This window comes from Tympanuchus pallidicinctus, unplaced genomic scaffold (genome assembly GCF_026119805.1).
Source record: "Tympanuchus pallidicinctus isolate F22 unplaced genomic scaffold, pur_lepc_1.0 scaffold1, whole genome shotgun sequence".
Lineage (NCBI taxonomy): Eukaryota > Metazoa > Chordata > Aves > Galliformes > Phasianidae > Tympanuchus > Tympanuchus pallidicinctus.
In genome coordinates, this window is record NW_026294618.1 from 22,150,092 (window position 1) to 22,166,180 (window position 16,089).

The 16,089-nt window shown below is 40.0% G+C and overlaps 3 protein-coding genes across 9 annotated transcripts in view; 2 read left to right on the forward strand and 1 right to left on the reverse strand.

Moving 5' to 3' along the window:
• ANGPT2 (angiopoietin 2) overlaps positions 1–15,008 on the reverse strand; it is a 42,663-nt gene extending 27,655 nt beyond the window's left edge. For 2 of the 4 annotated variants that reach the window (XM_052697553.1, XM_052697531.1), the window contains exon 1: positions 14,573–15,007. In XM_052697553.1, the coding sequence (XP_052553513.1) occupies positions 14,573–14,851 (279 nt within the window). In that variant the 5' untranslated portion in view covers positions 14,852–15,007. Of the gene's footprint in view, positions 1–14,572 lie in introns of all 4 variants that reach the window. The other 2 variants (XM_052697540.1, XM_052697548.1) reach the window with 2 other exon arrangements.
• Positions 1–16,089, forward strand: part of MCPH1 (microcephalin 1) — a 120,999-nt gene that overhangs the window by 71,544 nt on the left and 33,366 nt on the right. The window lies entirely within an intron of this gene.
• Positions 1–16,089, forward strand: part of TMEM14A (transmembrane protein 14A) — a 199,077-nt gene that overhangs the window by 22,887 nt on the left and 160,101 nt on the right. The gene's annotated exons all lie outside the window — the stretch shown is intronic.

The following is a 16,089-nucleotide window of genomic DNA, read 5'->3' on the forward strand; positions in this document are numbered from 1 at the left end:
AAGTAGATAAATTGTTTATCTGTAGTATAGTTGAAGTCTGCATTTGGAAAGGTTTTCTGGGGAAAGACATTCTGGATTGTATTGAAAATAGGTAACAGTAAAATGTAAAGTACTTTTCTAAAAATAAATTAGTATCATTAATTATGCAAACACAGCAGTTTCCTCATAGCAGCTCATAGAGGCAATATGAAGCCACACATTGTGCTTAATGTGCATATATGTAATTAATGCAGCACAATATTGCCAGGTTCTTCATCTATGCTTATATTTATCTTTTGCACATGACTGCAATGTATTATAAAAATTCCAATTTTGCAGACAATTTTAATCTCTTTAAACTAGCTTTCATACTTGTTTTCAAAATCCATCAGTGCTGCTACTGCTTAAAGGTAGGAAGAGAGGGGAAAAAAAAAAAGAGGAACCACTATGCCTTTTAACACTCATCTTGATAGACTTAAGAAAAAATATTTTAAAAGGCATTGCATCAATCCCCATCGATCAGACCTTCAGCCATTTTAAATTAGCTTTTATTAAATAAAATGACACATTTTTCTAAGTTTTCTAAGTCAGTTCTCAATTTCAGTAGCCTCTCACTTTTGAGAAAAACGGTACACTACAGAAGAAAAAAGTGACCGCGTCTGGAAAATGGACATTTCTTTTCCTTCTCTAGAGCAGGAAGTCCCTAAGGACTATTTGCTGTTTCTCAGGGGAGGGAAAACAAAAATCTTTTGGGAATGTATATGGGAATGCTTGAGATGTCTCTTTGGTATTAGCTTTTTACATGCTCCATTGAGCATGTCAGCCTCTCCAGACCTCCAGCTAAGATTTTTCTCTTATCTCATTTTCCTGTCAGCAGACAGAAGGTGAAAGTAACATCATAAATGAATACTAGCTGAAAGTGAGCTGTGATTTATTAGGAAAAAAAAAAAACCTAAAACTGTGTAAATAAAATACGAAAGATTTAAATGCTAACTGTTAGAAAAGAAAGTACATTATATGCAGAGATGATTCTGTTAATGCCGTTTGTGGACTAAGTTTATTAACTTAATCAGATGCAAGAGTATATCTTACATAGGGTAAGATGTTTATTAAGCATTTATATTTTCTATCAAAGGGAAAAAATTCAAACTTTCATTGGGAATAATTACTTGAATAAGAAATAAATATTACATTAATATAGCATGAAACAAAATGCATGAAGTGCCTCTATTGTCTGCACAAATATCGATAAAGAATTACTTTCACTATGAATTCTTGACTGAAAGTATTTTGTACCTAACAGTGAAGGGTATTACAGCATCATCATACTTTCTACTACATATTTTGAACTAACTACAACAGTCACAATTAAAATCATGACCTGGAAAAAGAAAAATAGTAACCAGGGAAAGGGAATAGGCATTGAGATCTCAAGCTATCCCGACTGTAAACTTAGAATCATAGAATATCCTGAGTTGAAAGGGATGCATAAGGATCATTGAGTCCAACTTTTTTGAAGTTGAGCTCCCAGGACTCCACACCCTGGCCTTGCTTTGCACAAGTGATGTCTCACTACTGCTCTCCCAGCTGTACATTTGTTTTCAGGTTTGTCGCTTGGAGGATGACATTATGTGCTTTGTACTACCAGTGAAGCATACATGTTCTATGGCACCTAGATAAGCATTTTGTTCGAGATGTAAATAAAATCTCAAACATTGTGAATTCAAAAAATGCTGCTAATATGTATTCATCTTGACAAATCTTTAAATAATCTGAGTTTCGGTACAGATAAAGAGATAATTTTGAAGTGAAATTTAACAACAGTGTCTTCAGACCTAACCTCAACTGTTTGGTGATTAACCACTCTCGTTAAGAGTAACAGATTAAGGCAGTAATCTAAGATTCTGAATCACTGTTTTTCAAGATCACAGCTAAATTATATTTCTTTTAGAAATCAGGGAAGGAATTCATAAAGTTCCCATTAGTCTAAAAATAAAGAAGAAATAAATAAATAGTCTGAGTCATGAATGGCATTTTGCCGAAGTTCAGTAGCACTGAAGCCAGGAAGGCATGAAGCCAGTGATGCTTCTGCCATTCACTGAAATGAGTATAAATATTCCTTATTATGTGTAACAAGCCACAACAATTCAGGAACAAGATTCCTTATTTACTAACCACTTAAGAAATACTGCCAACCCATACTAAATTTTTAAGTACTGAGTTATAGCACTGAACTATAATTTCACAAATGGAATAGTCAAACTTTTGAGAGAAAGCCATGCAAGTTTTCAGCTGCATGTTGTACTTGCATGGTGCTGTCAGTGAAATAAGACTTTCCAGACTGGTGTAAAGATGTGATTCTAGATTAGAAAATATACATTTGGGTAAACACAGGTGCTATCCCAGACCTAAAGTAATGCTTTCTTATTTTTGTATTTTTTTCCATTCCACCAAACCACAGGCAGCAGAAAATACTTTCTGTACAGTATGCTGAAGAGAGTACTTAGAATATATTTTTTTATGAAAGGCAACAGCTATGTAGCTTTAAGTGTTTTAGAAGTTTTGTATCTGGTACAGAGTTTCCTTAATAAGAAACTACTTTTTCTCTCAATTTACAATATCAAGTGAAGCTTATTAAGAATTCCTCTTTCAACAAAACAGCTTATTTTATAGAAGAGCTCATGGTGTGGTACAGCAGTTTTCTGAGGAAACATGAAACAAATTCCTCTTCTTCAAACTATGCTACTGGGGAAGTGAAAGAGAGCTAGGCATTCACAGCTCATTCTCAGTGTTGCTTTCTAGGGAAGCAGTCATCTTGCATTCCACTTCCAACCAGGAGGAAGAATGATTCGGAGTTCAAGGATCAAACTAGTTAGGAAGCTATGGAATACAATGAGTCCCTTTTGTAAGCTATAAAACTGGGTGTCTCCTTTTCCAAACAGAACACCTTTCAGCATGAAAAATCATTAGATTTTTTTTTTAATTGCAGAGATAGAGGAAACTGAAAGCACTTTGAGAAGCTTTTAGACTTTGTGGTATTTTGAATGCCAAATAAAGTTTAAGGAGGTTTTAGAAGGTTTTCTGAAGAAGCTTTGATAATGCTAGTAAGAGAAAATCATTCATTTTAGCTGAAGACACGCCAGTTTTTGAATGTTCCAGACTTCAAGATCAGCTGCTAACTTCAGTTTTGAAGAACTCAATTTCCCTACAAAGAATTCACAGACTGATTTTCCTGTACATTTCCAAAAAGAGAAAACCTTTATCTCACATGGTTCCTTTTGTAAGCCATTATGCATCTCTGAGACAGGACAAAGAAACAAAAAAGTCTCCCTTTCCATTGCTTCTATTGCTAATATGTTACGTGGTCAGGGAATGGTGCTGTATCTGAAAAGTTACTAAAATTTCATCCCAAGCCTGCAAATTCCTTGTTTGCCAGACCAGAGCTGTCAGAGAACTTCCCTGATGTTGCTGAGTTACTGGGTCAGGGAAGCAGGACTCCAGAACCAAAACGGACTTGACTGACTATAGTAGCACAGTTCTGCCTGAGGGGAAGCTCAGGTGCTCACCTCTGCTTATTTCAAAATCTGAACATTTTGGTATATTCTGCTCAAATGGTACTTATTTATTTGCCATTGTTTTTCTGTTAGCACAGTTAAGAGTCTTAAAAGCAAAAGCTTCTGAGGAATTCCATGCTTGAAAGATAAAACAGGAAGCTACTGTGTAAAGAGTGGTCAAACACAAATATTTGGAAAAAAGATCAGTGCTTATAGGCAGTATATTGCAGAAGCAAAATGTAGTGGGTGACACACACAAAAAAAAATTTAAATGATGTAATCCCAATAAAAAGAAATTTATTTTTGCCTCAATAGCTGGGTTTATCTATCTGAAAGTAAGCAGTTTCGTTTATTGGAACAGAACCAAGAAGAAAACTTCTTCTTTATCCCTGGTGCCCTGCAGAGTGCTCAATTAGTGATGAAAAGTCACCTCTTGAGCAGAGTTCCAGTCAGTGCTCTTGAAAGCCTAGAGCCAGACAGCAGCCTCTTGGAGCCTTTCAATGAAGACCAGAAACAGGAGCCAGATCCTAGCTAAACAAACAGCTCTATTGCTATTGATTATAACTAAAGGGGAGCAGCTCTCACCAAAAATGGTGAGAACCGAAGTATGCACTTTAGGATGGATGGGTATTACATGAGAGGAAAGCTCTCTGTCTACAATAGCCCACTGAAGAGAGAGACTTTTAATGGTACTTTCAGGAGATTTTCTTGGATCAAGACTGCTCCAAGGATGACTAACCAGATATAACAGTGGAAAAAGTACAAGACCATTAACGCTACATGCAGCCCCTTACCCACAGAAGTACACGTGCAGGTGTAGGAGTTGAAAATAAATTTAACAGTGAGGACAGAACAATCCAGATTTTGAAATCCTCAATAACAAGAGTCATAATGAAAAGGGAATTGAGACTGGACAGTCAGGAAGATGAATTGCTTTAAAGAGACAAAAGGGAAGAAAAAAAAAGAAAAAAGGATTCAGATCTGCATAAGTGCAAAATGTTTTGTGTCAGGGATTTGTGAAAGGCAACTAGGAATTCATAAAGACAGTGAGTTACAAAAGAGAGCTGGAAAGTGGAATTGTCTAATTGACTCCAAACAACATGGTGAAGTTGGAGGGAAACCCACTGGGGAAAATGAAGAACTTGACTGGATTAGCCTCTTGGGAAGCATTACTCCCACAGTGATTTCAGAGGGCCAAGAAAATGGAAATGTGCATTTCCTCGTCATTAAAATCATCACTGTTGCATTCCTGCTGGTATCCTTACTAGTTAGTCTATGTGAAAGAAAGCTTTAGAGACTGTGTTTGATTTGCTGTTTTATTCCATTAGTAACTTTAAGTTGTTTAAAAAATAAGAATATTTTGCCTTTTAAGACAAATATTTAGATACATAAGATGAAATCTCAGTTTCACTAATAAATCAGTGGGAACTTTTCTACATGCCTGGGATTTTGTATGCTGTCATCAGAGCCTTCTTAAAATAATCAAGTTTACCCTAACGAAGAAGATGTCAAGACACGGATAAGTTTCCTCTGCAAGTAAATCAAATAAACGTGAAAGTGTCAGGAAAAAAATATAAGGATATTACTAAACTATATTTAAACATTCTCCTGTTGCTGGTAAACTGTAGTTTAACTGTTTGTCCTATTCTCTGCTGTCAGAGTCCTTGTTTGTATTTGGTAAGTCTTCAGCAGGGGTCAGACTGTTTATACTTGTTTCAGTTTATAGCTCTCCTAAGGGTTAGGTTATTAGTGTTGAGGTTTACCCTCTCATTACTTGGACTCCATTTCATCACGTCAGGGTACTTTTCACTAAACATTCCCATTAAGGCTCCAGTAACAGTCACATGAAGTTGGTTGATTTTCTTGTTGATTTTGTGTTGCGTTGCTGTTGTTTTTATTACTGTTACTTCATAGGTAATACGAGACAGAAAATGTGGCATCAGGATGGAAGTTTGACATAAGTAAAGAACACATAAGTAAAGAACTGTTAAGGAACAGTTAATATGAGGTCAAAGTTTGAACCTCCTCCTAGGAGACTTAGACTTTTTTTAAATTAAAAAAAAAAAAAATCATTTCCTTAAAACGATAAAAAAAATCTAAGATTGTGTTTGTTTTAACTCACTCACTTAAGCTGTCTTTTTCCTACTGGATCAATTTATTTAAAGTTGTATTTAAAAAAATGTAGGTTGGTGTTGCCCTTGAATAGCTGAATTACCCTCCTTATAACCAGTTTGGGTTTCTTTTTTCTGAAAAAAGCAAAACTATGGAATTTTTTTTCCGTAAGTGTTCAGCGGGGAATTTTATTGAATATTAATTGTTTGAAATGGATAGGCTCTCTGTTAATGCAACAGGAAGGGATGGTAAGCACCTCGACCATTGTTACATGTATTTCACATATAATCTGGAGTGTTTGTGACATACTGACTTCTGCGCAACTGTTGGTCAGTTGGTGGCTGGTGAAGTGTAAAAGTAGGCTACTGCTCATGAATGAGTGGCACGTCCTCTTAAGAGAGCTGCCTTGTATTTCACATTGAAACTGCTGATTTGAACTATGATCGTGCAAGCGTTTACATCTTGTGAATGGGAAATGGGGAGGAAAACTGTTTCAAAGAAAAGCACTCAACACAACATTGTTGTAGTTAGAAGGACCTGAGGGAAGTACACAAAGTATCTCAGTATGATCCATACAAGTTCTTCAGAGGAAGACAAAAAAAAAGATGCTTTTTAGGTGACAGCTAACAAAACTGAACCTCTCAGCTCACTCAAATGCCTCAGGACAAGACTACATATCAGGTCATGGGATGAAAGGCTTCCATCTCGTACACTGACGTCAGGTAGCACCTGTGGGGGCTGGGGAGCTGCTGGGGGTAAGGGCTGTGGTTACTGCCCAGGAAACACCCTTTCCACTCAGCTGGGTGTCTCCGCATTCCAACTCCCTGACAGAATGGAACAAGGGGGATTTTTTCTTTCCAGGATCACACATGGCAGGTGCAGGCCTGAAAGCATAGCAGTGAAGCTGAACCATGAGATGAATTATTCCTTAATGCTTGCAGTAAGGTCTGAAGACTGAAGTCTGAAGACTGTTGTTTGGATTAATCTTATTGAACTGTTCAGTCAGGTTATTATTTTTTCACTAGAGAACAAATATTTGCCTAGGCATGTATCATGTGGTTTTGGCAATTTATTCAAAAAGCATAAAAGATATTGCCTCTGAAGTAGCTTGAATGACACCAGTTGTATCATTGATTATGCTGTCCCACAAAAGCATTCTCTAACACACTAGTTTTAACTACACTAAATTATTCCAGTCATCACATATGCTTTCAGGACACTTTTGAAATGCTACCAGTAGAACTGTAGAATCATAGAATCCTTAGAGTTGGAAGGGACCTTTAAAGGTCATGTTGTCCACTGCAATGAGCAGGGACACCACAGCTACATCGGGTTGCTCAGGGACTGATCCAGCCTTTCCTTGGAGTCCCTAGGGATGGGGCATCAACCACAGCTCTGGGCAACCTGTTCCAGTGCCTCACCACCCTCACTGTGAAAGCCTTTTTCCTTATATCCAACCTAAATCTGCCCTCTCTGTGCTTGAAACCATTTCCCCTTGTTCTCTTGCCACAGACCCTGCTAAAGAGTCTGTCCCTGTCTTTCTTGTAGCTCCCCTGTAGATACTGAAAGGCCTCTATCAGGTCACCTCACAGCCTTCTCCAGGCTGAACGGCCCCAGCTCTCTCAGCCACTCCTGGTAGGATAAGTGTTCCAGTGTCTCAAATAGTTACATTAATAAAAAGCACTGCAAAGTGTAAAATAGAATGCTGTTCAACAGAACACTCTGTTAAGCTCTCAGCCACATTACTACAAAACATTACCACAAAAAGCTGATTTTAATCTGACCAGAATTGATGACAGAAAGTTGAAATGTTATTCCCCAGATGGTACCCTAGATAGGTGTTGTTGCTCAAGTCCTGAATGCAAATACGAAACTGAGAAAAGCACTGTTTTTGTGTGAAGTTAAAATGCTAGATGACTGAGGTTGACAGGAATCTCTGAAGACAACTGAACTGTAGAGAAAGTTGATGGCACCCAAGAACTGTGGAGTATTCACTCATTAAGAGATGGAAATGGTTCTCTCCTTACAGCTTCTGTGAATAACATTATTCTGTAAAGGATGCTAGATTTCCATGTTTTTACTAACAGGAGTTAATGGAGAGAAGGTTGTATATTCCCTCAGTTTCTCATTTTTTACCAGCAAGACCTTCTTATGACCTCAATAGGCCTTTGGAAGATTATTAGAGAAAGTAATTAAGATTGGTATGGGCAGTATAAAAACAATATGAAAGTTCCTGTAGCTCCCTTCTCTCTTTCCAGGCTAAGCCATAACACTCTGGAAGTTGAAATGAGGACAGCCAGCCTCTTCATCACGCACATAGCAGGATGCATTTCCTGAGCTTGTAACCAACATCTTAACTTTAGGTTAACCTGTTGTGCTAACAGATGAAAACTAACATGGTTTTCAGTAATTATTTGGCCTGGAAAACTTAGTGAGCATTTTTTTTAAAAAGGTACTTAAGGATAGAACTGTATTTTTCTAGGCAACTTGAAAACCAACACTGAGTGTTTGCAGGTGTGGGATTTTTTTTTCCCCACAAAGTATGGATCTGGATTTTGTAACTTGAAGAATTCTTTAACATTTCCCCTAAGTTTCGAATAGCCTTTAGATTCACAAAACAGTAGTTGAATTGTAGAGAAAAAAAAAACACGAGTCTTTTTCCTCTGCCCCATTTCCTAGAGATATATCTGCTAAAGGAAATGAAATGATCACAGAATTTCCAGTAGTAAAGTGCTCTTTCACGTTTTTGGTATGTGTGAGTTTATTTGGTATAATTTGTTCCACTGTGGAATGTGCCATATCTCTGAGGCATTTCTGAGTATTAAATTACAGTGCTATACCTCTGTTTTTTTCCTGATACTTAATCCTGCAGAATTATCTGATCCTCCTATTACTTTTTCACCTGTAATTTATGTTTTGTTACTTTGAGAAATTCAAATACTAAAATGGCAGGTAAAAATGTGCGTGCTTATCCTAAAGCTTCTCGCTCGGTCCCACAGAAATTCCCTTTTTCCTGAAGGTTACACTGATATTTATAGTGCACTGACAAATTGTTTTCTCAGTGGTTTAGCTGTTATTACCAGTGAGAGAATTACTTGGGTGCGTTTCAACTTCCAACGTATTTTCTCAGTGTGATATCCTTGTTTCACATACTAGTACATGCACCATGTATTTTTTTCATTCAAGAACAGTCTTTGTCCCATTTTCCCTGAGTGCTTAAGAAAATCTGCAGTTTTTCCTGGTATCTGTAAGACTCCCATCCATAAGCCTCTTATTATTAACTGCCTGCCAGAACCCTTTTTTCTCTGAAGTGCAACTTGCATCTTCTGTTTCATTCTGTCAGGATGTGGGTATGGGAGCACCAAACTTGAAGGAAAGGCCATCAGTCCTGATTCAATTATGGCTCCTGAGCTTTTTTAACAAATGGGATGTGTAATGTTTACTGGTATATTTTGCATCATCTCTGTAGCATGTTCCATGCTTCTACCATCCACTTATGTCCCTGGATTCTGAGGTTTATAAAATTTATTCCAAAGCTGCATGCCGGGATAAGAGCTGTGCAGCACGCTAGCTTTTGCAACTTCTTCAGCTGTACTGATAAATCTGCCTCTTTAAGGGGAATTTCTTTCCGCTTTTCCATTCCTCTTGCTTTTCTTCCAGGCTCAAAAGACAGACTGAACTTACTCTAGGGAGCTCATTAAGATAGTCTGAGTCATCTGACAAAATTCTGGGTTTGCTAAAATCCACAGAAGGATCAGAGAGTGGCACCTCTCTGCCGGAGACCCTCATCTAAGCTCGGAGAGCATATCTTCTAAATCAGCTGGCAGTGTTTTGCGTGTCTGTCCCTGTAATGGACATATTGGTGCAGAAGGACAAATTTACTCTGTCCTGCTCCTGCCTTTCACCCATTAACAATAGGTGCAACAGGAGTTTCTTACATTAAATTATATAAAAAGATAGGAAATAATTAGAGATTTACTGAGTTACCTTGGTTTACAGTCAAAAGTTTTGTGAATTGAATAATGTATAATGTACAATTTTCAAAAACACAAGCGCTGTAGTGTGAAAATGAGAATAAAATACAGTCACAGGAGGAACTGATATTCCTGTATTAGAAGATAGAAATGGAAATAGTCAGCTGTGTCTTTTAGGCAAAATTCAGTTCTAAGCAATCCCTTTGTCACAGTTTACTTCTTCAGGTCAGGAAGAAATAAAAAAAAAAAGTTATCAGTTGTTTCTCTCAGTAGACTTAGAGGGGGTGCATATTACTGAATTAATTCATGATGAACAACAAAGAAGGAGCACTAATACGTTAACTGTCTGTAAAATAAATACCAGTGTGGAATTCAATCTCTCAGCAGGAGGTTCTGAAACATTCTAGAGATTGTGCTGTTGAGTTTTGCAGTGTATTTATTGGTTAAGCCTGTCAACTCAGGCATCTCCAGGCTTATTTCCTGTATGTGCACTTGAAGGAGCAGAAAACAAAACCGCACTTATTGTCAACAACTGATGAAGTCTTCCAATTTGCTATTTGGACCGGCCAAAGGTGATTAATTTGTGATCATACTGATAACAAACAGAGCACTTGAGAATCTACTTTGAATGCTAATAAGAGACTGGTTCAGTAAAACAAGCGTCTGTCTACCATGTTTTCTTCTAATCACATCTTGAACATGATGAACTCTCAAGTTCCATTTTTTCTTGTAGAACTACACAAGAAAATCTCTGCTCCTTTTCATTGGTTCTGTACAGTCTCATACCTGTTTCATCAATTTGGTACTCGTGGAATGACACAGAAGCAGTCTTTACATCAGTTTTTAAACACACGCAAGAATAATTTCAAATCCTTTCCCAAGAATTTACCTACAGGAGATGCAGCAGCAGTAGACTGCAGTCAGATCATCTGAAGTAGCTCAGAAACTTTATCCAATAACTCGTATTATCTCAAACTAAAACGGTATTTTCTTTTTCGGTCATGCCAGCATTCTTTTCTTAGCAAATACATAGTTGATATACAGAAACAAGCACTTTTCACATGTAAGTGAAAACAGATGCATCACTTAAGAAAGGAATGCAGCCCTTGATTCAGTCAGAAACATCTCTTGCGTATTTCAAAATCCAGTGCTTTACATGTATTTGTCCTTATCTATTGCATGCAGATGTTTCTGGATGATGCATGTCAGAATATCTTTTTTATATTTGAGATATGCACTTCTGCATAAGTATTGCAATAATTATAACCATTCATTGGTACTTATTCATAAAATATTATACATATCTATTCCCAAACATCTTAAAATGTCAGAATATGTTTTCCCTAGAGAAGAAATATGTTTCAAAATGACAAAGAGTTTCTAGCTTCCAGGGTAAGAAAAAGCAAAGATAAGTTCAGAATACGCAAAGATACTGAATCTCTGTCAGCAAAGTATTCCCCTTCTAGGATGGTTCACGGTAAAATTCTAGTTTTATGTTTAATGTTGACTCCTGGCACAGATCTGAGTCTTCTAGTCTTTTGACTTGCTGATATACTAAAAAATAAATTACCTACATCCCGTGTGCTATTATCAGTTTCATCATAAATTGTTTTCAACTGTTTCTAAAAGGAAAGAAAAGATATGACCCACTTCTTTTATGATATTGCTTTGGACAGAGTCCAACATCCTCCTGATCTAGTTTATGTACTGAGAAGTAAATTCGAGTAAGCCTTAGGTTATTTCTGTGCCCTAATACCTGAAAAATCAGTCCCTTCAGTAGAACTGTCATGTTCCAAATGATTAAACTGCCATTATTTTGGATAGAGATTTGTTTAATTGTGGACCTTATGGGAATCGCCCGTCTTCTGGGAATATTTGAAAACCCAATGTTATATAAAGAAGTTCTCAAGGATGATGCCCAGTGTAAGTGACTACGCTTAAAACTTTTAGCCTTGTACCTCATCTATATCTGTATCTCAAACTCCTACCCCCTCAAATTGAAAATCTTGCACTTGTAGTACATAAATTGATCCCCAAGAAGGAAAGGTCATAGAAGAAAGTTCATTTCAGGTATGTTATTGCGCAGTTGATCTAGGGTTTTGCCCTTTGCTCTACAGCATCACTTACTGGATTACTGCTAAACACTGGATTAGGGGGAATAGTGGTTTGTCCTGGTATGTCATCTGAACCCTTAAGCATAATCTACTTTTGAAAAGACATTCCACTTATATGTGTGGTATGTACAGTGGTGGCATAAGGCATTAAAGCAGTATGGACAGAAAAAAAAGGAAGGGTTTTCATGAAGCAGCAGCCAATTTAACTGGTAGCAAAGGCAGAACAAAGTCTTCTGCTCTGTATGCAGGACTAGAGCAGGAAAGAACCTGGCCCTACATAACAAATTTTCTTCCCATTGTGTTTGTCCATTAACCAGATAAAGCGCACACTTCCCATGCTGTTCCATTCATACAGCCTACTGTTCATTCAGAAACATAATGTTTCCTTTAGTTGATGGATTAAAGGCAGGACGGGGGAGGGAGGAGTGTAAAAATGTTTTGGGATGTGCAGAACTTCAGGAACAGCTTTGAAAAGTTGATCCACACTAAAAATGTGGCGTGTATTTTTCTTGACTTCAAAAGAAAACAGGTGGTGCTGCCTCTTCAGTGAGCAAAACTAACTTTTTTTTTTTTTAAGTACAAACTAGAGCAGCTTTCATGCAATTGCTAAGGCACTGATATCAGGTTATTTTAAAATTAATCTTATATTACATTTTTAACACATTAGAAAAGCTGGGGGAGCATATATTTTTTTAGAAGCCTTGAAAAATCTGGTGTTACATTTTGGTAACTTGAAATATGAACCTGGGAATGTGTATTGGTGATCTTAAAAACAAAAGCACTAAGACATCAAGTGAACCCAGTAAGCAACTTTAAAGGTTATTGTTTGCTTTTTCATCTTCACTTGGCAGACCAGGTGTCACCAGCAAAGCAAATCTGAGGAAAGGCAACTTTTGTTGGAGTCTCTTTGTGAACAAAACAGATGACATAGAGAGCAGGTGTTAAAATAGTGAAAAAGGCAAACAGTGCTGATTTTACAGGATGTTTAGCTGTGGAACAGCTAGGAAAAAAAAAAAAAAAATCAGTCTGTTGTACAGCATCTTACTTGGAAATCTGTGCTCCACTAAAAGAAACGCTTCTCTGCCTTGTAAAACAGAATCTCTCTTTTGATCCCCTAAAGAATTGGTTGGAGGCACTTATCCTATTCCTCTTGTAGCTGACTTCCCAGAGGGTGACAGGAAAAGCGCAGTTTTTACTAAATAAGGATGCTGGAATTTGCTGGCTGCTTTCTGTTTACCTGATGTCACTTATGATTGTTTTCCTACTTAAGTGGCATTTAGCAGAGGAGCACCGTGTGTGATTTTGCTGTTTATGCTGGGAAGCTGCTTACCAGCTGGGTAGATGAGGCTGTGTTACTTTGTGTGGTTTTCATCTGCACTGCACATCTGGTAATGTCGGTCTAACATTACAATAGCGAGTGTTGTAAATTAATAAGTAGAAAGATAAGTCCATATGTGGAGGGAAGTAAGTTTGCCTGTGACATTAAAAGAAAAATAAGGCTACTGACATTGCTAGCTTTCCCAAATTTATGGGCTTACGCATCCTGAGCCCATGAAGACAGACTTAGATGCACACTCTGAGTGTGTGCGTTTTGGATTTAAGCTTTTGTGCTCATTTTCAGGTAGATGAACACAATGCACTTTCTGCTTTGAAGAGGCTTCTGCTTCTGAAACACACACACTCACTAGCAGGTTTCTTTGATTCTGCCATGCTAGTTCTGTAATGCTGTAACTAATGAGTTAAGGCAACCCCAATGCAAAATTATGTTATAATGATGTGATTTTAGAATGAAAAAGGGACTGCTTACTACAGAGAGTTCTGAATTCTCTCCATTTGCAACGTTTCTTTAATAAACTCGTAGGGCATCGTCCTGCAATTACTGTGTCAAATTCTCAGTTAAGTCCTTGGCGTGTTTACTGATAGGCAGATGGGTATAAGCATGGAATTGCACATTTATGGTGCAATTAAACTGTACTGTCACTCTCTTCCAGGTGGCAGTGAGATACATTGAGCTGCCACGTCTAGAATCAAGTTCCTGTAGAAATGTGGCATGGTGGTGAGGTTTACACTCCAGTCACATTAAGAATGGATGCAGTATAATGTTTTCCAGCTGTTTCAGGTATAATTTTACAAATGTTGCCATTTGGGCAACAAATCTTGTAGTTCCAATGGAGTGGCACTAAAGGAAGCTATGTGGCATCTGAAACACCTTGGGGCGAGTGTGTTTTTCCTTGAATATTTGCATGTCTGAGTGGAAATGTTACAGGATGTGAAGGATATCCGCCAGTGAACTTTCTTGCAATCCCATCACTTCAGCAGGCTAACCTCAAGGCAAGCCAGGCTGGCATTCCTCACGTGGAGCTACATTTATCCCTGTGGCTTTACCTACTCTCTTTTCTGCCTACAAATTCTGAGATCACGTTTCAGTTTATTTTTTTTTATCATGCCTCAGACAACGGCACATTCTATATTGTTTAAACAGAGATAGAACAGCTCGTGCTGGTTAATTATACACTCCGAGCTGCTGCTCTCATTTCAGAGCCTTCAGACATGCTTGCTGCCCACCCGTGCCATGACGGGTTGCCCAAAATGCACAAATGTAACAGCAAACCCTGCAGAACTCCAGCATAATGGCAGACTCTGCAGTGATCTGTTCCTTGCTGAGCTGGAAAGTTAACTTCTCAGACTCGAGACAACTCGTGGATAGAAAAGCAGGTCAGAAACCTAGCACAGAGCACATGCTGTGTGAAATTAGGGATGTTAGAAGGGAAGAAGCCCATCACGACATTGCTAGGGAGATACCGCAAGCCCGATTCGTAGGACAGAAACGTTATCCCACCTTCAGGAGCCACTGGGTGTTGTTCTCCATGATGTTCTCCAGCAGCTGCAGCCTCTGCACGGAGTCGTCGTAGTCAAGCGGCGCGTCGCGCTGCACGGCGTTGGGCACGTAGGGCGGCCGGCAGCTGTCGGCCTCGGGCAGCAGGAAGGTGTAGCTGCACGGCCCGTGCTGGACCTGGTACTGTTTCTTGCCCACCGGCTCCGCGCCCTTCCCGAAGGCGTTGTATCCCGCGGCGAGGACGATGCTGCAGCCCCACGTGAAGTAGACGCTCAGCCGCATCTTCCTGCCCGCGGAGGTCCCGGCCCGGAGCTCGGAGCTCAGCGCCCCGCGGCCATGCGCTGCGGGCGGCCCGCCCGGTGCCCACGGAGACCCGGCCCGAGCTCCGCCGCCTTCCCACCCCCTGAACGCCTCTTCCCGCTTCGCCGCGTCCCGAGCTGCCGCCGGTGCTCGGCTCCCCCCGTTCCTTATATGATAAGTTGGTAGGGGAAGGCAGACATGCGGAGGGGCCGCCCCTCCCTCCCTCCCTCCGCGGGGGGGTCCCTCGCCTCCGGGAGGACGCGCGGACGCGGGACGGCGGGGAGAGCCCCGGGGGGAGCGGGACCCCGGCGGATCCGAGGGACTTCCTGGGCGCGGGCGGCCCCGCTGCAGCTCACCGGGAGCTGCTCCGAGCGGGCAGCGCTCCTCAGTGCGGTCGCGGTGATGGGAAACGGTTCGCGCGCCCGTTTGTGCTTCTGGAAGGAACTTGAGGGGTTTTTTTTATGAACTCCCCGAGCGAAGGTGTGATTTAGCTTGTGCTTAAGGCATGGTGTAACTCGGCACTGTCCAGAGCGTCCGGCAGCAAGCGGGAGCACGTCCTTGCACAGGAAACAAGAGGGGGTGAATTAAAAGTTTTCAGCCCGACGCAGACTCCATATGTCAGAGGATCTCTGACCCGAGTATCATTTATGTGCATGGCTTTCAGGAGCTAGATGTTTTTAAGCTCATCCTTCTTTTTAATTGGTTTTTATCGATATGAATTGGCTGTGTCTCATAGCGATAACATCGACGTGAGCTGCAAATCCAGCCTCACACAGCCACCAGCACCAAGGCACTGCCTGCAGTGAGGGGCGGCTCCTGCCCTCCCAAGTGGGAAACACCTGGAAAAGGTGAGGGGACATCTCAGAGAGGAGATGGAAGCTTGGCTGTACAAAAGAGTTGTAAGAAGGAGCTTTGCTCTTCTCCACACTCCCACGATCTCTGCAATGAGAAATGTCCCCACAAAAGCAGAATGCTACCTCACCAGCCCCTGGGAAAGAGCTGCGTGCACTGAAATGTCAGAGGAGTTTCCTTTCCCTCTTGTTGGCTTCTAGAAACCAGCACTACAGAGCGCTGATTCCTGGAGAGAAACCGCCCCGCTGCTCTGCTTGGCTGGGGACCACGAGCTGTAGGTTTCTCACAGTTAAAGTAAGGGGAATGCCATGCTCGTCCAACCAGCGTGGATCAGATGCCAAAGTTTCAGTGGTAGATGGAAGATCCCA